General features: G+C 43.5%; 1 protein-coding gene across 1 annotated transcript; it reads left to right on the top strand.

Annotated features, from left to right (window-relative positions):
- Nucleotides 1-1,177: 1,177 nt before the first annotated feature.
- LOC306916365 (sodium- and chloride-dependent GABA transporter 1-like) lies at nucleotides 1,178-24,484 on the top strand (the record flags this gene model as incomplete). The annotated part of the gene is made up of 14 exons (XM_079494198.1): nucleotides 1,178-1,460; nucleotides 4,583-4,714; nucleotides 6,588-6,688; nucleotides 7,436-7,545; nucleotides 8,897-9,029; nucleotides 12,430-12,564; nucleotides 13,263-13,366; nucleotides 15,017-15,141; nucleotides 15,829-15,941; nucleotides 16,986-17,117; nucleotides 19,006-19,108; nucleotides 20,672-20,772; nucleotides 22,882-23,049; nucleotides 24,383-24,484. The coding sequence occupies 14 exons, from the start codon at nucleotides 1,178-1,180 to the stop codon at nucleotides 24,482-24,484; spliced, it is 1,842 nt and encodes a 613-aa protein (XP_079350324.1).
- Between the last annotated feature and the right edge of the window lie 519 nt (nucleotides 24,485-25,003).

The raw sequence follows: 25,003 nt of genomic DNA on the forward strand, positions 1-25,003 counted from the left end.
TAATGGCTGGGTTTCCCTAAGGACATCTGCGTAGGGAGTGGGCATGTATACATATGGCGATTTAATTTCTTTGATGCTGAAGTAGGCCTACACATGTTTGTTTCATTTCAAAGTTTTTATTAAATGAGATGAAGAAAGTCACCCATTTCACAGAAAGTCACACATTTCTCTGCGAATGGTTTTACAGTACTACTGCCACATGTCGACAGGTGTGTGTAGGCTAAAGAGGCTTTAGGGAAACAGGTTTGCTTCTAAATGTATTCATGCAGGAGGCCTTATGTGCGTAATGAGGACAGGTACTGTATGGCTGTGCTCTAGTCTAGGTTGTCTATTTCTATGTTGTTGTGTTTGACAGTGTTTCCCAAAAAAGGACATAAGGTGGTTGCACACTGGGCGAGTTTTTCGGAAAAACCGATGGAGAAACTAAGCTAAAAATCCGAAAAACACGCTCGGTGTGTGGGGACCTATAGTATCTGATTGGCTGCCATGCAGCCAATTAGGCCGCACACAGGCTTCTGTGTGCGGCCTAGAGGGGTGTGTTCAAGCTACGTGCAACACGGAATTTCTTTGGGAAACCCAGCCATTGTCCTTCTAATACGTGAGGAGGCCCTCACGTATTAGGAGGACAATATCAGTCACCAGAAAAAAGGTTTGGTGTTTTGGATGAACCTATCAAGATTAAAATGGAGTATGAAGTTACAATGGGTTTGTTTGTATAGGAAGGGGGCGGGGCAGGTGAAATTCAAATCAAATATCTAAATACTGAATCAAGCAACTTAATAACTGTCTGGGGTGTTCACATATAAGCCTTAGTAGATGATATAAAAAAAAGTTAAAAAAAAAGTGTGTAGCCTACTTCTTCCAGCACCGTGAAGCATGCAAATAAACACAACGTCTGCCCACACATACATACAGTACGTAACCGAGAAAATTCTGTTTTCTAACCTGCAGCTTCTCTACATATATTCCGTACCTGTCCATCGTTGTGAGTTCCTGCGTCCGGTAAAAGGACCCACCAGACTCGGGGGGTGGCGGGGGAGGGGAGCGGCCCCGGCTGGAACGAACGAACGCAGACGTATAACCCACGCGGTTCATCGTAAACCTCCAGAGGTCGTGACGGACGGTGACCCCTGGTGGTCGGCTGACCCTGGAGGTGGACAACGACGGCGGCCTCGCGATGGGGAAGAAGAAGACGACGGAACAGGGGAGCGCGGCCGTCGCCTTGAACTCTCCCGCGGCCAGGGAGGCCAAACCAGCGGGGCCCAAAGAGGATGTGGACCCGGCAGTGGTGGCAGCAGCGCCCCCTAGGGACGAAAGCAAGAAGACAAATACAGAGGAGGAGCCTCCGGACCGAGGCGGCTGGAAGGGCAGGTTCGACTTCCTTCTGTCGTGCGTGGGATACGCCATCGGCTTGGGGAACGTGTGGAGGTTCCCCTACCTGTGTGGGAAGAATGGTGGAGGTCAGTGAAGGGCAGTGGTGTAAAGCAGTGGTTTTCAACCCCTATATATCAAGGTCCATTATTTATTTTTTTGATGACATTTAGCCTCTCAGACCAAACTCTAAATAATATTTTGTTGTCGTTGGATGTTGGTACCATTAGGAGAGATAACAGGCAAACACATATTTTAATAATAATTTAACTCTTGAGATGGTGTAAAATAACGTTAAGGGTCCATTTGGTTTCATTTTGCACACTCAAGAGGTAAATATTTGGTTACCAACTCTCCATCATTTAGCTGGAACCACCTGGAACCCCCTCAAGGACCACTGGTGGTCCCCGGACCATGCACTGGTTCAAAACCACTGGTGGTCCCCGGTCCATGCACTGGTTCAAAACCACTGGTGGTCCCCGCAGGACCATGCACTGGTTCAAAACCACTGGTGGTCCCCGGTCCATGCACTGGTTCAAAACCACTGGTGGTCCCCGGTCCATGCACTGGTTCAAAACCACTGGTGGTCCCCGCAGGACCATGCACTGGTTCAAAACCACTGGTGGTCCCCGCCGGACCATGCACTGGTTCAAAACCACTGGTGGTCCAGGCGGGGACCACCGGGACCCCGGCGGGTCCCGGACCATGCACTGGTTCAAAACCACTGGTGGTCCCCGCCGGACCATGCACTGGTTCAAAACCACTGGTGGTCCCCGCCGGACCATGCACTGGTTCAAAACCACTGGTGGTCCCCGCCGGACCATGCACTGGTTCAAAACCACTGGTGGTCCCCGGACCATGCACTGGTTCAAAACCACTTTTGAGGTATTTTTTTTTACTTTACTGGCGTTTTTCCAATTTTCAGTACTTTTACTATACATTTCAGACAGAGGCACGGGGTAGTTGGACCGTGTGTAAATGATGACAGTACTTTTTGAGTGGTGCTAGCCACTCCTATAGACAGCAATGTGTGTCCGTATGTCTTTCCCTGTGTCCGAGTACGGAAATAGCGCTTGTTGACCACCAAATGTCACTGCAGCCACGCACGCACACACGCACGCACGCGCACACGCACATGCACACGCACACACACACAAACTTAATTACTAAAGTTACTTTGTAAACAATATGCATCAACCGCTTCAGCCATTTGATAAAAGCAAAGCAGCAGGATCACATGCGTATAACGATGCGACACATTGTGAAGTTGTAGATCTGCTATTTAAAAATACATATATATATATATAAATATGTATTTTTAAATAGCAGATCTACAAGTATATATATATATATATATATATATATATATATATATATATATATAAAGTATAACTACATTGCAGTTATTACTTAGGTAAAAATGTGAATACTTTTTTCACCACTACACAATTGTCCTGTACACTGATTCCATACTGCATAACACTCTGCATTATAGATTGGAAAACCAATGTCATGATCTGTTGGTTTGCTCCAGATGACCTTGTTGCCGCACCACAACATCAAAATATCCACTGTGAAAAGGGTTCAAAAAGCCTGGTTTGTACTATATAGACAAATCCTATATTCATATTGCCTTAGGGGAGGACCACCTCATCACACTCATGTCACCATGACGCAGCCATAACCATATAACCAGTTCCCCATGCCATAGAGTGCCGATGTCCTGGCGTCACCCTGGGTCATATTTCTTTGTGTTGGCATCCCCATAAGCGAATCTTAGATCGCGTTATATAAGAACTGTGTTCCAAAAACAAACAAACTACAGTAGTAGGGGCCCCCGGGCTGGACAACATTTGAGGGCCCCCCTTTGCAACTTGGCAGCGCGGGCGAAAATAATTAGGGGTATAATTATTTCGGTTTGATTTTGGGACGGACGGACGAACGGGCGGACGGACGGACAGACAGACAGACAGACACTAGTCGCTGTCCATGGTGAGCTTTAGACTAGATCAGGCTTTCCACAGCTACCACTAGCAAAACATACCTAAACACAAATTATTTTACACTTTTTCAGAAGATTCTCAGTGGCAAACCCTCATGATTTACGTATGTATCATGTATTAATATAGCCTACTGCCAATTGTGACACTCGAGAAAGCACAAAATGGCTGTGAGGACTGAGGACACACTGTTTTCAGTGGTTGATTAAAGCATTAAGTAAGTACACTATAGAGCAGGGGTCTGTCATGTGTGATGGGGACCATTAGCCCAATAATTGCAGCTCACAATTCCGGCACAACTGGCACCGCGATTAATTGTGAGCTTGTTTAGATGCGCTATATTTGGAGAGTTGGCGCAGAGGAATAAACTGTCTAGTATAAACATTAACATGAATCCAAGAAAAGATCATGCATGTCAAACAAGTCTATGAAGCTGCCTACGAAATTAAATCTATGAAAAAGTTGCAATGAAATCTGTAACATGTGGTGGGGGATCCCTGCTATAGACAGTATGACTTAACTACCATATACGCTTTTTGTTTAATTTAAATTTAAAGCTTTTGCAGAAAAATTGCAGATCGACAAGCTCACAATGCGTGCAAATATATATATTTTTCGTACAGTGTACATGATGTGGACCATGGTGACATTGATCAATCCTTGATAAAAAAAATCTTCTAATATATTATTTATGCGCCAAAATCTATAAATCTCACACTATTAAGGCAACCGGCCGGTTCCACGCGCTGCACAAGGTGCCCTTTCTTCACTTCTAAATGTCCCCTCTAAATGTCTGTGCACGCCACTGGGTTTCGGCCACTTGCTCACTCACACTCGATCACTCCAGCATGGCGTTGTTATGGTGAAATTGGTGACCTGCTGAAATATGTGGAGAGGTGACCATCTTGTGGACTTCGTCTTCACCCAAAATACATGTAGGTCTTTTTACGAATATGTGGCCTAAATACCGCAAGGTTAAACTCTGCTAATAAACAAACTGCAACGATTTACATTCAAACACTGACATTATGTGATTGTCTACATAATTGTCACATATTTCAGCAGGTCACCAACTTCACCGTAACACTGCCATGCTGGAGTGACCGAGTGTGAGTGAGCGAGTGGCCGAGATTTAGGGTATTGGGATTTGGCTACAGACTTACCAAACTGTTCCTTCCTTCCTTCCTTCCTTCCCTGGTCATGTGACACAGGGGCGTTCCTCATCCCGTACTTCCTGACCCTGGTGTTTGCTGGGATCCCTCTCTTCCTGCTGGAGACCTCCCTGGGACAGTTCACCTCCGTGGGGGGTCTGGGGGTGTGGCGGCTCATTCCTATGATGAAAGGTGAGATTTCTTTGTCTTTTTTTTAACTTTTTTCTCCCATTGATTGAATTGATTAATTGAATACTTCATTAACATTTTTTGCAAAAAGTGCAGATCTACGGTTGTACAATTATGCTAAAAGGATAACACAAAAAGCCCAGAGGGCTTGTTTCCACTGTGGTCCTGCGTATTCAATTCATCAAGACATATGAAGACACACACATACACGCACGCACGCACGCACGCACGCACGCACGCACGCACGCACACACACACACACGAGGAGAAGGAGGGTAAGCAGTCGCACTTTGTGATGGCTATTGGTAGGGCATTCATGTTGGTGGCAGAATATACTTGTAGAGTAGACCCTCCAGCAGTAAAACGCAGGCTAAAATCCTTGATTTTGTGCCATTTGGCTAATTGAGTACCACAGACGAAAAACAGTCTAAGTCCAAATTTCAGACTGACCCCTCCATGAAAAGGCCTCGTTGTCCTGAACCCTTATCTACCATTTATATATTATGGATCAATAGTGTGGACTTAGACTGTTATTCGTCTGTGGTACTCAATTATAATACCACTTATTGGATAATTCCTTTGGCTAAGGTACTTTAATTATGTACAACGTTTGAGTGTAGGCCTACTGAGTTGACCTATTTTAAGATTGCCTTCAATCATTATAATGCTGTGCACATTGTCTAGCTCAGTGGTTCTCAAACTTTTCAGTCCGCGACCACTCAAAAATAATCCTATTTGAACTGGGGGCAAGGAGGTGGACGGGATGGGACAGGGAGGTGGACGGGATGGGACTCCACTGTGGGGGGCAGGGAGGTGGACGGGATGGGACTCCACTGTGGGGGGCAGGGAGGTGGACGGGATGGGACTCCACTGTGGGGGGCAGGGAGGTGGACGGGATGGGACTCCACTGTGACAAGCAGTTAGAATTGTAGGGAGACATGTTGAGACATAGAACTCGGTTCCACAAATAAATATTGTGAAAATAGCCGATCCACAAGCACGTTGTGGTTGAGAACCACTGGTCTAGCTCTGACATGCACACTGTAAGGCTTTATTCGGACAGCAGGGAAATCCCTGTTTCTTCAAATCAGATATTTAGGGACGGACTGTCCACACTGTTCTGATTTGTGACGCATTGTGAGCTTGTAGCTCGATATACGCTCAGGCTTCCGTCCGTTTCTGAGAGTGTCCAGACTGGGACACGCGTGTTTAGAAATCAGATAGTTATGATTAGATTGACCTATCTGCTTGACCCGGTTCATACTATGTGTAGAATCACACTCATCTGCGTAAGCAGCAAATACTGATGTATTCAGTGATGACCATCATCTGCGTAAGCAGCAAATACTGATGTATTCGGTGATGACCATCATCTGCGTAAGCAGCAAATACTGATGTATTCGGTGATGACCATCATCTGCGTAAGCAGCAAATACTGATGTATTCGGTGATGACCATCATCTGCGTAAGCAGCAAATACTGATGTATTCGGTGATGACCATCATCTGCGTAAGCAGCAAATACTGATGTATTCGGTGATGACCATCATCTGCGTAAGCAGCAAATACTGATGTATTCGGTGATGACCATCATCTGCGTAAGCAGCAAATACTGATGTATTCGGTGATGACCATCAACTACTTTATCAGATAGACTGACGTCTGTGCTCATTGCTCAATGACTTCCATGTCTCGTGGGAAAAGATGCCTGATCTAAACAAACAAATAAACAAACAATGACAATTGTTACAATGTTGCACATTAAGATCTGGGGACCCCCCAAAATCATTTGGGGACCCCTCTGGGGGTCTTGACCCCCAGTTTGGGAACCACTGGTTGAGATCCCTCTCTCTCTCTCTCTCTCTCTCTCTCTGCAGGTGTGGGCATGGCATCGGTGATTCTGTCCTTCTGGCTGAATATATATTATATTATCATCATTGCTTGGGCTCTCTACTATCTGTTCAACTCCTTTGGATCAGTACGTTACTCATTATATTATATTATCATCATTGCTTGGGCTCTCTACTATCTGTTCAACTCCTTTGGATCAGTACGTTACTCATTATATTATATTATCATCATTGCTTGGGCTCTCTACTATCTGTTCAACTCCTTTGGATCAGTACGTTACTCATTATATTCTAATATATGCATCGTTGCTGTCGGGTAGAAACCTCTTATCTCTATATTCTGACCGTTTGTGTCTTTTGGTAAATTAACAGCCTATATTAATGTACACTACAGCGTCACACAAAAGTAGCAGTTTGCGCAGTGTTTCAAGCGTTTAGATCTGCTACTTTTGCCATTTCTGAAGTGTGGGTTGTACATTCGACCAGTTTGGAAGAGGCATTCTTAGTCCTAACAATGTCTTAAGGATGCTATTATACGGCTTGATTACAAATGTAAACTGCTTGTGTTCATATTTGGAAGCCTCTGTAATGTCCATAAATTAGTGGTGAAAGGCCTGCAGATTGCAGGAATTCACAAGAAGCCAAGAGCTGATAAGGCATTCTCTAAATTCTGTTCAGTGTCTGTGAAAATTGGCAGTCGCCAGCCACACACGATGCTTCCTGTGTCTGTGATCTGTAACCTGAAACACTTGTTGAGTTTCCCAAGTTTGTGCATCGACTTGTTAAATGTGAATGCAAATAACAATGTTAAATGTGCGTGCGTGCGTGTCTCTGTGTGTGTGTGTGTGTGTGTGTGTGTGTGTGTGTGTGTATAGGAACTACCGTGGCAGAGCTGTGATAACCCCTGGAACACAGAGAAATGTTTTTGCAACTACAGTCTGACAGACACCACCAACCTGACCAGCGCTGTCACCGAATTCTGGGAGTAAGTAGGACACGTTGTGAGCTTGTAGATTGGCAGTTTTTAGGCCTAAAGCTTACGTTTAAAAATGCCCTAAGTATAGTAATAGCCTATAAACTGCCACCGAAATGTTCGCACTAAAACACACTCGCCCCACGCTGGGCAAGACCTATACGCTGTAGGCGGTATCTTTTGTTTTGGGCCGAAGTTGCGGGATTTCGGCGAAAGTACGGCTCAAGGAAATGACGTAGACGCTTTACAAATCAGCTTACATTCTCCGTGTATGAAACAAGTGTTGTGATTGGTCGAAAGAATATCGTATCTGGGGTTAATGCATCTGACGGATGTTCCGGCCGACACTTCCGCCGATACACTCTCTGCCTTAGGTTGTGACCAGGCTTTTCTCTTCGCAGATGAGTAAACCTGGGACCGAGGCTATACACTCGCCCCCACTTTTTTCCGCGGACCACTCACCCCCAGCGGTTCTTCACGCCACCCTAAGTGGCAAAACTTCGAGCAGCATGGAGCATTGGAGTTTGAAATGACTCAGCGGTCCTGCGTACCTCCTGTTTCTAAATAAAGCATCGCAGTCCCGCCCCCTTTCATGACGACGACAGGCCCGGAAGAGAATTTCCTGTTCATTTTTTCCCATAGACGTTTAAAAGAAAAGTGTTGTACCCTGACCTTTTTTTCTACTTTCGAATTATTTGATCGGCCCAAAACGTTGTGTTTATTGTCATGATTTGTCACAACAAGAGTTGGCTTTGTCTGAGGCTTAAAAGGTCTTTAAATAAATACTTTTTGAGACATCTATGGGAAAAATGAATGGGGAATTATTTTCCGGGCCTGTCGTCATGAAAGGGGGCGGGACTGCGACGCTCTATTGCACATAATGCAGGAGGCAGCAGGACATTGCGTTATTGAAAAACAAGCTCTTCCAAACACTGACACAATCAACCTGCATGAAATGTATTGAGAGAAAGTAGCTCATAACATGTCTACGGTGGATTTTTATGAAACAAAATCTTTGCAGATAAAAAGAGGATAATTCAAGCTTTCCATATAGCTGCAATGTTGTTGTTTAATACCATCAGACTTTTCTGTTTGGCTGTCAAGGCCAAAATGTTTTTTGGCACTCAGTAGGCGTTCCTGCATAATTTCCGGGTACGAGGATTTTAGGAATAAGATTAGGTTTAGACCTAGTGTTACTGATACTACGTTTAGAAATACTTTGTGGGGACTGTTCTAAGGTCGTCGGATTCGACCTCAGAACAGAGCATTCAATAACGCTAAGTGTGTGTGTGTGTGTGTGTGTGCGCGTGCGTGCGTGCGTGCGTGCGTGCGTGCGTGCGTGCGTGCGTGCGTGCATGTCCAGGCGGAACATGCACCAGCTGTCCAGCGGTCTGGAGGAGCCAGGAGAGGTGCGGTGGCCCTTGGTCGGGACGCTGGCTCTGGCCTGGATCCTGGTCTACTTCTCCATCTGGAAGGGAGTGGAGTGGACAGGGAAGGTCAGAATCTCTCTCTCTCTCTCTCTCTCTCTCTCTCTCGCTCTCTCTGTGAATGAATGAATGGATTTGTAATTATAGCCCCGTCACAAGTATTACATAATCGCCTAATCACAAATGTTCATACATTTTCAAACATTTTCCCCAAAACAGTATAAAAGGCAGATCTATAAGCTTGCAACACGTCATGACTTTATGCATTGTAAGCTGGTAGATGAGCTATTTTGGCTATTTTTAGTAGTATTTAAGTACTGTATTAAATTATTAAATATGTCAGCAATTTCTTTGTATATGCAAGTTTTTTTTTTTTGTCATTTTCTGCCCTGTGCAATTTTTACGAAGCTTAAAAGGCAAACTCGAAATGACATTTGAATTCCAGTGTTCAAAGGCAACAACACTGAAGATTATTATACACACATTTCGCTGCTGTTGGGAGGAAACCACCTAACTCCATTTTTTAAATTTTTAAATTTTATTATTATTATTTTTGCATAAATCAGTGCTATTGAACACCCTTTACATCTGTGTGTTGGTTAAAAAATATTGAACCAATGGAAAGTATTAAAAAGTGCTTCGGACAAAACCTCTTCTTAACTCCATTGAACCCTCAAACCGTCTGCTAAAGCAGCTAACTTTGATGAGGCAGTATTGCTTTGTTTTCCTGAAAAAAATTACATTTTTCATTTTCTGAAAAATGTGACCAAATTTGACTGAGGGACTGCCATTGTATTTTTTTCATTTTCGTTTTTTACATATCATGTGAAAGCAGGGAATCATAGCTTCAAATTGACGTATTGGTTGTTCAGTTTGACCCACCAGTTTTGGAGATATGGCTTATAGAGTAATGTCTTGCAGAGAAACAGCGAGTTGAGAAAACAGGCTTGAAAGGTTCACTTCTGTGGTCTTTAACATTACACCTAGCTACATGTTTAAGCATTTATTTCATATTTACATGTCGATTTCAGCTCTGACACTTATTTCAGACATGCTCTAGTATGTGAAGAGTCTGCCTGTGCTATTAACTCATTTTGAAAAAAAAAAAATCTCCTCTGGTGAAAAGCTGGAATTTGCGCGATGGCAGACTCTCAGTCAAATCTGGTCACAAATGAACATTTTGGAGTGAGGTGGTTTTTTTCCCGACAGATATATAAAGCACTGGACACACGACGTGACTAGAAGATATGAAACATGGAAAGGAAAATAATGTGTGAGAACAAAACAATGAACATGCATACAGTATATCGTATATATTATTGATCTGATAGTAGTTGTAGTAAATGTATCAGTAGTGCGTGTTTGCGGAGACCTACGCATGGCGCATGCTTCTACACATGTATGAACTGGGTCAAGCGGATAAAGGTCAGTCTAATAACATACACTAACAGTGATAAAAGGATCGAGCATGTCAGCAACATACGCAGCACACACATGACATCAACCAGCATAAAAACACAATAAAGAGGCTTGTTTCCACTTTGGTCGTCTAAAAATAAAACACACAACATTTCTGACATAACTTTTCATTAAAGCGCAAAATGAAGGGTATTTATTAAATAGTATATCATATCATTCAATATTTAAAAAAATAGCAGCTTGTACATCTGCTATTTTTGAACATTTTTTTGAAACATCTTGAATAATGTTGCATTTTTGAGGAAGCTGATTTAGAAGGTAATTGCAGAATCGGCCTCAGGTCTTAATGGGATAATAGAGAAGCATTATTAACACAATGAGTGCCGCCTGCTGGACGAAAGTGGTATGGCGCTTGGGTGCCAGTGATTTCTGGCCATTCCACTATGACACAAGTCCGCTTTTGGCTTCCATCTTGGATGTTAAAGCATAGCATCAATGCTAACGAGCTAAAATGAGGTCCATCCTTGCTCTAGAAAAACGCCAATGTTCCCATCGCGCTCACCGGATAATCAGAAAAGACCTCTGAACATCGTCGATCTGTTCAACACCACGGACAGCGTGCAAAGGCCGCAACTAAAACAGAAGCTAATGTGGTTGGGTCAACACAAATGGGAAGGAAGGATGGATGGGGGAGGATCAACATATGCAATGTCAGAACAGGTCACTCCATATATGGAGATGTAAGGGTTTGGGGTTTGAGGTCAGATGTAGAGTTGCTGGCCAATATTGATGACATCAGGGATCTCATTATGGGCATTCCCATATACTGTATAGGCTTAATATTGATGACACGTGATGTCACGAGACATGACCATATATGGTGACCGAGGCTAAGTCATTGATATTTTCTTATTTTTAGTTTTTTCATGTCATATGAAAGCAGGTAATCTAGCTTCAAATTGACATATTGGTTGTTCAGTTTGACCCACCAGTTTTGGAGATATGGCTTATAGAGTAATGTCTTGCAGAAAACAGCGAGTTGAGAAAACAGCTAGGCTTGAAAGGTTCACTTCTGTGGATTCTAACATTACACCTAGCTACATGTTTTAAGCATTTATTTCATATTTACATGTCTATTTATACAGCTCTGACATTTATTTCAGACATGCTCTAGTATGTAAAGAAATAGTCTGTCTGCCTGTGCTATTCATTTAGCATAAAAAAAGAAAATCAGTTTTTCTCCTCTCCTGAACAGTCTTGACGCCATGACTCTGTATCAAAAAGAGTCATGTTATGGTGATGCCAGGGGTGACGGACAAACTAACTAACTAACAGGAAATGAACGTTTTCATAGTAAATGTGACCTGCGGTCGCAAAAACAAAAATCAATATGTTGCAGCAATTTACATTTTTTACAGCCGTGTTCTTCAAGCAAGACATGCAGCGAGGATAATTGGATTTTAATGTTTGTGTGTGTGCTGAAAGCAGAGAATAAAAAATATTCCCCAAGGCTCTGGGCTTGATGGACATTAGCAATTAAATGTAATCGTTGTGCTTCAAAGCCAGGAGTTATGCTGAACAAGCTCTCATTGGAAATATTTTATAAACTGGCAATGTTTTTTTTCCTTCACCCATCTTCACCTGGAATATAGATACGCTCCCTGGTGTGAATGTTTCTATGGATCTCTCCATTATGTCAGGTGGTGTACTTCTGTCTTTCTCTCCATTATGTCAGGTGGTGTACTTCTGTCTTTCTCTCCATTATGTCAGGTGGTGTACTTCTGTCTTTCTCTCCATTATGTCAGGTGGTGTACTTCTGTCTTTCTCTCCATTATGTCAGGTGGTGTACTTCTGTCTTTCTCTCCATTATGTCAGGTGGTGTACTTCTGTCTTTCTCTCCATTATGTCAGGTGGTGTACTTCTGTCTTTCTCTCCATTATGTCAGGTGGTGTACTTCTGTCTTTCTCTCCATTATGTCAGGTGGTGTACTTCTGTCTTTCTCTCCATTATGTCAGGTGGTGTACTTCTGTTTTTCTCTCCATTATGTCAGGTGGTGTACTTCTCGGCTACCTACCCCTACTTCATGCTGATCATTCTGTTCGTCCGCGGGGTCACTCTGCCCGGAGCTATAGACGGCATTAAATTCTACATCACACCAGACTTCAATAAGCTTGTCAAATCCGAGGTAAGTGCACACGCACACACTCTCTATTAGCCTGGGCAGCATTCCTTTTCGGTCTTCATGATCCGGTCGGGAGCAGATGATAACGATATCATGACGATATCATAACGATATCATGTCATGTTGTAGTCATTGTTTTGTAGTCATCAGGCAGGAACTATCAATCTGGAACCTCCTTTCCCTCCAACCGATTTCTAAATAAAAGCTGCAGGCTACGAGAGAACGAGTCACGCTTTTATTGTTCTTCTTCCGGTTAGAGGGAAAGGAAGTTCCAGATTGTTGGTTCCTGCCTGATGACTACAAAATAATGACTACAACATAACGATATCATCCACTCCAGACCGGTTCACACAGCAATTTAGTAACACAGACCAGGCTTTCCTCGGAGGTGGAAGGCCTAGTGACCTGAGGTTAACTCTCTATCAATTATACATACCAAGAAGCCTTGAATACATGGAGATCATTTAGTTTTTGTCACATTCCTCTGCCAATAGGAATCTCAGCTAGTCATCAAATTATTGGCTTAGGTATGCGACAGAAAACAAAACATCTCCATCAATTCCATGCATCTTCGCTTCATGGGGTGTGCAATTGATAGACAATAAGTCATTCTTTGGGTGAACTACTCCTTTTAAACTCATTTTGCAAGGGTGGAAGTTCATGATATATAGAGCAAAATCGTTGTGTTTGTGTGATGTCAGGTGTGGCTGGATGCCGCCACGCAGATCTTCTTCTCCTACGGCCTGGGTCTGGGGTCTCTCATCGCCCTGGGAAGCTACAACACCTACCACAATGATGTGTACAAGTATGTACACGACACAACACCTACCACAATGATGTGTACAAGTATGTACACGACACAACACCTACCACAATGATGTGTACAAGTATGTACACGACACAACACCTACCACAATGATGTGTACAAGTATGTACACGACACAACACCTACCACAATGATGTGTATAAGTATGTACACGACACAATGACACAACACATACTGTACCACAAGTTAACCATGTGTACAAGTAAGTACACGACACAACACATATCACAATAATGTGTACAAGTATGTACACGACACAACACATACTGTACCACAAGTTAACCAGGTGTACAAGTAAGTACACGACACAACACATACCACAATAATGTGTACAAGTATGTACACGACACAACACATACTGTACCACAAGTCAACCATGTGTACAAGTAAGTACACAACACATACCACAATAATGTGTACAAGTATGTACACGACACAACACATACTGCACCACAAGTTAACCATGTGTACAAGTAAGTATACCACACAACACATACCACAACTAGGGTTTGGATCCTTTGGGTTTTTAACAATTCCGGGTCCATTTGGTTCCATTTGTACACTCTCAGAGTTATGGTGGTCCTTAATACAAACGTTTTAGAACCACCGGTATCGTAATTGTATAGCAGACGTGAAGTCCACATACTGTACCAGCTCTGACGGCTGTGATAAAACCGATCGCGGAAACGGTTCCAAAATGTGATGGAACCGATTCTGGTACCTAATTTTTTAACCCTACAACCACACCGATGTTACAAGTAGAACACCCTACAACCACACCGATGTTACAAGTAGAACACCCTACAACCACACCGATGTTACAAGTAGAACACCCTACAACCACACCGATGTTACAAGTAGAACACCCTACAACCACACCGATGTTACAAGTAGAACACCCTACAACCACATCGATGTTACAAGTAGAACACCCTACAACCACACCGATGTTACAAATAGAACACCCTACAACCACACCGATGGTACAAGTAGAACACCCTACAACCACACCGATGTTACAAGTAGAACACCCTACAACCACACCGATGTTGCAAGTAGAACACCCTACAACCACACCGATGTTACAAGTAGAACACCCTACAACCACACCGATGTTACAAGTAGAACACCCTACAACCACACCGATGTTACAAGTAGAACACCCTACAACCACACCGATGTTACAAGTAGAACACCCTACAACCACACCGATGTTACAAGTAGAACACCCTACAACCACACCGATGTTACAAGTAGAACACAACACAAATGTGTCAGTGGCAAGACATGGTCTTGTCCGTAGCAAATTATAGATAACTTATAGATAACTTCCTACTTTGATCATGAGACGCAAGTACTGAATGTCAAGTCTCCAGTCTCCGTTCTGTTTCTTCTGTTTTGGCAGAGTAATACCTTACTTATTAGTACCTTATATTAACTTGTTACTGGGTAAAGTAATATTACAGTAATATATTACTAGTAGCTTGTTACTGCCCAACACGACTTAACAGTAGTAGTTTAACAAACCTATCATTGCTATAATCTATTATTGTGCCTTGCTTCCCTTCTGTCGTGCGGTTTCATCTGGCTCATGTTTCCCCTCCTCCTCCTCCTCCTCTCACCACGCAGGGACTCCATCATCGTGTGTTTCATCAACTCGTGCACCAGCATGTTCGCAGGCTTCGTCATCTTCTCCATCGTCGGCTTCATGTCGTACATCACAAAGAAACCCGTGCAGGAGTTGGCGGCCTCAGGTGCTGCACAGAGCGGGTCAATCCAGTGTTGATTTTGACAGCAAGATTTAGATTTGAGTTTTTGGTCATGCCGTAGTCTCTTGAATTGTTTTCATTTTAGTTTTAGGCACATTTGAGTCACCTGGAATGTTTTTAGTGTTAGTCTAGTTTTAGTCGAGTAAATATCATAAGATTTTTGTCGACTAAATCTACAGTTGATTTAGTCGACTAAAATGTTTTTTTGGCGGGCCTTGATGCCGTCGTAATGACTGATTTTACACTCATACATTACACCATTACACTTATACTAGATATCTTGTCCACTAGTCCCTTCCAAACATTTTAGTCTAGTTTGTATTTGTTGACGAAATTGTCAGTATATTCAACCTTAGTTTTCATTTAGCTTCCATTTAGTTTTCATCAGTGAAAAAGGGTATTTTTCGTCATGGAATTAGTCGACGGAATCAACACTGTGGTCAACCCCATCATGATGTGTGTGTGTACACAAATGCAAAATGATCCGCTCTCTATTCACAATCATGTAAATTATTCGTATCCGGAGCGTGTGCGTGTTTTGAATCTGAATGCAGGTACACACAACACGCGTATACTGTAGCTAACTGTAGCATCTCTGTGCATGTGTGTGTGTGTGTGTGTGTGTGTGTGTGTGTGTGTGTGTGTGTGTGTGTGTGTGTGTGTGACCTGTAGGTCCTGGGCTGGCGTTCCTCGCGTACCCGCAGGCGGTCACCCAGCTGCCCATGTCCTCTCTGTGGGCCATCCTCTTCTTCTCCATGCTGATGATGCTGGGACTGGATAGCCAGGCAAGACGCACGCACGCACGCACGCACGCACGCACGCACCCACGCACGCACGCACACCCAAACGCACGCACGCACGCACACCCACACACACTGATATTCATGTTTGTGCAGGCTCATCATTGCAGTTCAAATATAGAGTAAAAGTGCGTAGTATATGACTAATCTACATGATACAATATATATGCATACAAATAAATAATAGGTCATGTTGATAGCTACGTGTATAATATAAAGGAGTCTCTATTAAAACAACAGACAAATTCAGTGCAGTCTGTGCAGTGTCAACAGACTTAGTTCTTGTTCAGCAGTCTAATTGCTGACAAATAGAAACTGTTCAAGAGTCTGGAGGTGCTGCTTTTTATGTAACGTTTGCCCGGCCAACGCACGCACGCGCGCACGCATGCACGCATGCATGCACGCACGGCAAGCACAATATCTCTGTCCACGTGTGGGACAGAATGGTGCATTTGTATTATTACTTGTGAGGACCAAAATGACTATAGTGGAATATGTTGTGAGGAGGACCATTTATTTCCTGGTCCTGCAATTAGAAACATATTCCGGATGGGATTAGTGTTATGGATTAGACATTTAGAAGTTTAGGTTAGCGGGCTCTCACTCTCAGCACCACTGCCCTACGCTACGTATAAAGCCATGCGTTGTAGCGGCTACCTAGTGATGCAAAACAAAAAGTTAAAAAGGCTTTCGTAAAATCACTATCTTAATGTTGATGTCATGACTCCTCACTAGTGCGTATGCAGTGATGTAAAGTAACTACTGTAAATTCATTTACTTAAGTACTGTACTTAAGTACAAGTGTGAGGTATTTGTAGGCCAGTATTTCCAATTTCCAATACTTTTACTCCACTACCTTTATTTAAAAACTTTAGTTATCAGTTACTTTGGAGATTTTCATTTTGATTAGAAAACATATACATTAACCACTTTAACCTATACATTTCGACCATTTGAAAATAGCAGATCTACAAGCTCACAATGCGTGTGTACTGTGTGCGTGTGTGTGTGTGTGTGTGTGTGTTTCAGTTCTGCACGGTGGAGGGCTTCGTCACAGCGCTGATGGACGAGTTCCCCATGGTTCTGAGGAAGAGGAAGAAGATCTTTATCCTGGTGGTCTGCTTCGTCTCCTTCATCATCGGCTTCTCCAACGTCACACAGGTAGGCTACTGATGTGACATCACACAGGTACGCTACTGATGTGACATCACACAGGTACTATGGTGTGACATCACACAGGTACTGCTGCTGTGACACCACACAGGGACTAATGTGACATCACACAGGTATGTGACATCACACAGGTACTGCTGCTGTGACATCACACAGGTACTGCTGCTGTGACATCACACAGGTACTGCTGCTGTGACATCACACAGGGACTGCTGTTGGGATGCACACACAGATTAGACGCACCAACGGACCGACATGCTGAAACAACGGTCAGACATGCACTGCTCCATGCTTGCGGTTAGGTTTAGGTTAGGTAATTCCAAGTGCTTGTCATGGTTGGGGCGGTCCCCAGTGCTTGTCATGGTTGGGGCGGTCCCCAGTGCTTGTCATGGTTGGGGCGGTCCCCAGTGCTTGTCATGGTCGGGGCGGTCCCCAGTGCTTGTCATGGTCGGGGCGGTCCCCAGTGCTTGTCATGGTCGGGGCGGTCCCCAGTGCTTGTCATGGTTGGGGCGGTCCCCAGTGCTTGTCATGGTTGGGGCGGTCCCCAGTGCTTGTCATGGTCGGGGCGGTCCCCAGTGCTTGTCATGGTCGGGGCGGTCCCCAGTGCTTGTCATGGTCGGGGCGGTCCCCAGTGCTTGTCATGGTTGGGGCGGTCCCCAGTGCTTGTCATGGTTGGGGCGGTCCCCAGTGCTTGTCATGGTTGGGGCGGTCCCCAGTGCTTGTCATGGTTGGGGCGGTCCCCAGTGCTTGTCATGGTCGGGGCGGTCCCCAGTGCTTGTCATGGTTGGGGCGGTCCCCAGTGCTTGTCATGGTCAGGGCGGTCCCCAGTGCTTGTCATGGTTGGGGCGGTCCCCAGTGCTTGTCATGGTTGGGGCGGTCCCCAGTGCTTGTCATGGTCGGGGCGGTCCCCAGTGCTTGTCATGGTTGGGGCGGTCCCCAGCAGTTCAAATATAATTATTTTGGGGGGGTCGTGGCCTGAAAGTTATAAGAACCCTTGCCATATTGAACTGGTTTGTTCCCGATTACATCATAGAAAAACAAATACTAACTAAAAATGGATCAAATCTGCTTTCAAGCATGAATATGATAATGGACTGTTGGGAACATAAGAAGCTTAATGCGTTCTCAGTTTGCACTGTCTCAATTTGTAACGTGTGTGTGTGTGTGTGTGTGTGTGTGTGTGTGTGTGTGTGTGTGTGTGTGTGCGCGTGTGCGTGTGCGTGTGTGTGTGTGCGCGCGCGTGTGCGTGTGTGAGGCTTTGACAGCCAAATCCAATATGCCGATATTTCGGGTGTCTTGAAAATGAAGATCTAAACACAAATTATACTATATTTTTGTGGTGGATTCAGTTAAAACATTTAAAATGTGATGTGCGTACAGTATATGTGCATTGCTCATTTGCTCTGCATCACGAAAATTAATTATACTTTCTTATGTAACTGATATGTATAACTAACACACACACACACACACACACACACACACACACACACACACACACACACACACACACACACACACACACACACACACACACACACACACACACACACACACACACACACACACACACACACACACACACACACACCTCTTTCTGCAGGCACAAGGGAACAGCTCTCCCCACGCTTCATTACATGTTGATAAATGGATTCCATAAAATCTCATGGTGTTTTCGCTCATGCATAATTCATGGCCATAACGAGAGAGCGAGAACGAGAGAGAGAGAACTGTAATATAACCCATGAGATCTGACACCAGCGTGTGTGTGTGTGTGTGTGTGTGTGTGTGTGTGTGTGTGTGTGTGCGTGCCCGCGTGCCCGCGTGCGTGCGTGCGTGCGTGCGTGCATGTGTTGTCTCTCCCCATGGTGCGCAGGGCGGGCTGTACGTGTTCAAACTGTTTGATTACTACTCCGCCAGTGGGATGTGTCTCCTCTTCCTCGTGTTCTTCGAGACCACCGCCATAGCCTGGCTGTACGGTGAGGAGGAGAGAACGTTGTTCTAATCTGTATCCGTCCTGCTGCTTTCATAAGCAGGAGCCCCCCCAAAAATGACATGTTCTATCGATTACACAGTGGTGGAAAAAATAAGTATTCAAAGATTTTACTTAAAGGGGAAAACCACCCATTTTCAGCTGTTGTGTGGAAATAATAAAAAAGTCCCCCCATTCTGTGTTTCCCAGAACTGTAATTATGAAAAAAATATTAACATGGTGAAACACATCTTGATGACATCATCAAGATGCGTTTCACCATGTTAATGATTTTTTTCAGACCTCTAGTTCTAGGAAACACAGAATGGGGGGGACTTTTTTATTATTTCCACACAACAGCTCTAAGGTATATTAATGACATAGTAAAATGTTGAAAATGAGTGGAATGCCCCTTTAAGTAAAAGCATCATTACGGCAATATAGAAATACGCCGTTACAAGTAAAAGTCCCAAATTTAAAATGTACTTGAGTAAAAGAAAAAAAAGTATTGGGATCGAAATGTACTTAAAGTACCAAAAGTATACTCACGTGCAGAATGTGCCATTATTCACAAATGCGACGCATTGTGTGAGCTTGTAAATCGGTGATTTTCAAATGGCCGAGAGAAGTGGTTAATGTATGTTTTGTAATAATAATCAAAATGTACAAATTAAGGAACTAGTAGCTATACAGTTTTCACATAAATAGTGGATTAAAAGTAGGCTACAATATTTGGATCCGAGATGTAGGCTAGTGGAGTAAAATGATTAAGTACAAATACCTAAAATGTGTAGGCTACTTAGATACAGTACTTAAGAACATGTACTTACTTTCCACCACTGCAATTACACACGCCATGAAGACTTTGATTCAGGGAGATTCTTTAGTATTTGTCACTCCTAAGCCAATAATTCAATAATAATTTGAGTCTGTCCAGGGCAGTCACCCGGTCAAATTATTGGCTTATATGACAAGAACAAACTCCATGAATTCAAGGCTTCGTGTCGTGTGTAACGGATAGAAAATATCTACTCTTTTAGGGGGTTTCTACAATGCCTTTTAAATCACACTTTCAAGATTTCTCAAATAATGTTCCAAAACAGCAGTTGTACAAACTCGCATCACGGCACAAAGTGTGCAAGCTTGTATATCTGCTGTTTTTGAATAGCCAACGACAAAAAACTAAATCGACAAAATGTCCCGGTTTTCATGAGTTAACCACGTGAAATCCAGCGAAAACACAACACAAAAAGTTAAAATTAGATAAGAGGTTTCTGCCCGACTTCTTGATCATTTCATTAGGTATTATTGTAATCGTTCTAATGAATACAACAATCAATGAGAAAAATAATCGATAGTTGCATCTTGCCTATAGCCTACTTCTCATCTCTCATGTTTGTTTTGTTCTGACGGTCTTTCAATCTCTTCATGTGCCTCTGGTCTCTGCCTCCCCTACCTGGGTGTACCGGTGCTGTGCCTCTGGTCTCTGCCTCCCCTACCTGGGTGTACCGGTGCTGTGCCTCTGGTCTCTGCCTCCCCTACCTGGGTGTACCGGTGCTGTGCTGTGTAGGAGCGGACAGGTTCTACAATGACATAGAGGATATGATCGGTTACCGTCCCTGTGTCTGGTGGAAGCTGTGCTGGAAGTACTTCACTCCCCTCATCTGCCTGGTATGTAGGAGGCAGCAGAGAAATAAGCAACCATGCTATACCAAAACAAGCCCCCCAAAAAGTGACTTCATAGGCCACTATATGAGCACTGTAAAGAAACGGGTATACGGGGGTCCTTGGCAAATGTCTTCAGATAGGGATACGTGGACAATTAAACAACAGGTCGTTTCGAGGAAGCAATCTGATTGGTTGACACAGCTTTCTAGCCGTGCTTTAACCACAATATTGGAACGGCTTATAATCAAAACAAAGAATTCACTTTCTCCCAGAGCGCAGCAGACTCGCTGGCTATAGGCTAGCTAGTTTAAATGGGACATTTGTGGTCGTAGTGGCTACATCTGTCATTAAAAAAAAAAAATAAGTTTTAAGGGTGACTGTTGTATAATCGCAATATTACACTCAAGGGATGTTCTTTATCGTCATTAATGCACTTCTGCGATGCCTTTCGGAGTTCCTGCGGCACCACAGGCGTGCAATAAGGCGATGATGATAAAGAACACCCTCTCGTGTAATATTGCTTAATTACATTAGCCTACATGCATTTGGGGATTTCCTTGGCATGACAATGCTTGAGAACGTCATTAAGACGCATGAATGAAGCTCAAAGTAAGCAACTACACTTTAGAAACAAGCCCCCCCAAAAACCTGCAAATATTTACAAGAAACTATAGAAAAGCAAGCCCATAGTCGCATAGTAATAAGCGGACATTGGCAACACTGGGTAGGGTAGGAACCATCTGGCCAGTCGATAGGGCCCTCTTATCAAATTAACCTCCATGGCGATCACATCTCTCATCTAGCCTATACGTCTCTGACTGATAGAACAGCTTCACTGTATCACTTAAGCAGATCATTGCATCCCGTCACACTCTCTATGGAGATCAATCTGTTAGGCCTTGACGGCACCATTAGTCACATCAACACCAATGGATTAAGATGGCTGATGGTTATGAAGCGCGTACAGATTCATTCATGAGTCCTCCAGGTTACACTATATCAAATTGTCAGTGTCGAGTGGAAACCTTGTGTGTGTCCAAAACAATTACTTCTCAGGATGTGGAACAAAAGGAGAACCTGTGTTCAAATGGATCCAGCATATTTAGTCACAAGCAGGTCATTTAGTGACAACGCAGCCATGTGTGGGGAGGAATCAATTGGCATAACGACTGAATTGGGGTCGGAGATAATAAAAAAGCTTCTGGACAGCAACGATATGGAGATTTCTCCATAGACATTGACAACATCAGTTGCCTCTATGTTGATCAGATAAGATGACTGATGTTTAAACTGCTCATGAGTCACATGTCAATGCCTTGTTGCTGAGGTTCATTAGTTGTGACTGAATTGATTGCCTCCGTCTCGAGTTGATTTACAATGCCAATTTATTTACCTTTTCTACTTAAGCCGTATATTGTCATTGATTTAAAAAATAAATTAACATTAAAGAAAGCTATATCACCTGAATGTTATTAGGCCTATAGCTATTCTGCCATGATGACTAAGTACGGCTTATACCCAGTCTATTGTTTTACTGGCTAATTGGACAGAGATCAATGGCCCTATAGTTTATAAATGTCGGTTTCTGTGCAGCACTGAAAGCCGCTAATCAAATATACGGTTTGCACATGATGCTCACTAAATCAATGTGCAGACCCAGTAGCCTTACATTCATTGTATTGTATCTTAAGGCACTTTTGCCTTGCAGTGCTAATTTCGTTGACTAAAACTACGCCGAAAAATGTTTGTCGACTACCTTGATGAAAACTAAATAAAATAAAAATATGACTAAAAGACAACTAAAAGACAACTTTATGTTTGATTGCGCATGGATATTACGCTCTGAAAACGATCTACAAGCTCGTCGATTGGCTATTTTCAGCATGCAACCAAGAGTAAAATCAGGCATTACAGCACCACCAAGGTGGTCGACTAAAATCTTATGACATTTAGTCGACTAAAACTGGACCAAAGCTAAAACATTTCAGATGACCAAAATGGGACTAAAACTAAACAAATTTTGACTCAAAAGGCTATGACTAAAACTAACTCAAAATGTGGTGTCGAAATGAACACGGTTTTCTTCATGCCTTTTCGCCATGGTGTTTACAGGGCGTGTTCACCTTCAGCGCCATAGAGATGACCCCGCTGACCTTGGGGAAGTACGTGTACCCGATGTGGGGCCAGGTGATCGGCTGGCTCATGGCCATGTCCTCCATGGTGCTCATCCCTGGCTACGTCGTCTACCTGTTCTGCACCACCAAAGGCTCCCTCAAACAGGTACACACATCACATCCACAAACCCAATATCTCCATATTCACTTTTGGTGTTTTATTTTTATGTAAATTAACCCCATACCTGATCGTACTACAAAAGCATCAAAAGTAGCAGATCTATGATGTTAACACGCTCCCCGCCATTGCGGTAGATGTACGGCAATTTGTCTTTTATAGTGCGTATGATCGATCAAGTCGTAATACTAATTACATTAGCATTGCGTTGCTAGGTGATGTTGTCAACGCATGATTCTAAACTACGTCCGTCCCTAGACATGGTAACGCCCGCCTGCCTCTGATTGGCCTACAGACAGTCCGACACTGCCCGTCTTACCAGACTTTCCTCCGAGGTGGCTAGCTATGATGGATAGTCTGGTGACACTGACGCGAGGTTATTCTGTGATGGGAAATAATACAATATACGGTAACGGACTAACGGTATAAGTACAAGGGACAGAGAATGACAGCTTGATGCCCCAGAATGCAACCTTGTAACTTTTATTTTTGTAGAAGAGGCAAACTGTTGTTGTTGTTTATGCCGTTTGCTTTGCTTGAATAATTGATTGAACACGTACGCCGTAATATGATTTGATTTGGGTGTGTTCTAAATAAAGTGTTTGTGTTGCTTATCGTGTATTAATCTAATTATAGTAAACTAATACTATTATACTAAAAAGGATAAAGAGACCTTTTTACAGTACAATAATGTTTCAAGTTTACACATACAAATAAATGATGTATGCAGTGCTGCAGATCAAACCGAAAACAAAATTAAGAACTTTGTGCAAAATGTATCAGGTCTCTGAGACCCGATGAAGATCAGAGGCAGGAGAGGCAGGCGGGGCGGGTCTTCGTCGGACGTGGTTTAGAATCATGCATTGTCAACAGCAATGGAGCACGCCATCTTGAATTTTGCGCGCACCCTCATCCACTGTATCTGTTTCCATCGCCTTTTTCTCCAATTCCTAGTTCCAGATGGCATTTCTGCTCAAAACAAGGTTTATTCCACGGCCCATAGCAAAACGCTGTAATCGTCGCGGTAGTCTCTCAAGACAGACTGTTGACAGGGGGGGCGCTATTTTTTCTTTATTTGCCGATGGGATTCAGATTGTCGTCGCGGTAATCCTTTCTCATCGCCGTGCGGGAGAGCGGATAAGGATCCGACACCACACACAGTGGAAGTAACATTTGTTATATCCAGGCGCCTTTTTTGGCTCTTCAAAATAAGGGTAAAACGAGGCGTGAGTTACAGCGAATAGTTAATTAATCCTGTTGGTCAAACGGTTAATATGAAGTTGTACCAACCTCACCTCTCTGCTTTCCATTTCACACATAGCGTTGGCTGGTGATGACCACTTCCCGGCAGGCGGCGAAGCCATCGGGGGCGGGGCAAGGGGATGCCGCTCTCACGGCAAGCGTGGGGGAAGACGCCGTCTAGCGCCGAGAGACCAGCCAGCCATGTTTCATTCAGCTTCTTCCTCTTCCTCTTCGTTTTTGACTTTCCGCTCTCTCTGTCTGAGTCGAAGCTCAAAACATTGGGTGGAATGTACTATAGTGTACTATATGTATATTTACATTAGTACGTCCTGTTCATTCAATACTAATCTTACTGTTCGTCCTTGTTATTGTGGTCATCTCGCAATGAGATGGACGAAAAAATGATTAAAATAAATCATATAATGCATCAAGGGAACGAAGACAGCGATGGGAGAAGGAACGTTTACTACATTCAAATTGCAGAGACAAAGCATCTCAGAAGCCATATTGGAAAGAAATTGGGCCTCTTCATTTTTCTTTTACATTTTTATCCCACGGTTTTGTAACCCGTTTTTTCACGCAGTGTCAATTATCTAATGTAATCCTGGGCTCTACACTCCCTCTGCCAACCTGGGGAGAGCAACGGACTGACCTCATGCTTCCTTCGATGCGTGAGCGTCCAATCTGCTTCTTTTCACCT

Source organism: Electrona antarctica (assembly GCF_951216825.1).
Source record: "Electrona antarctica genome assembly, chromosome: 23".
In the NCBI taxonomy this organism is placed as follows: Eukaryota; Metazoa; Chordata; class Actinopteri; order Myctophiformes; family Myctophidae; genus Electrona; species Electrona antarctica.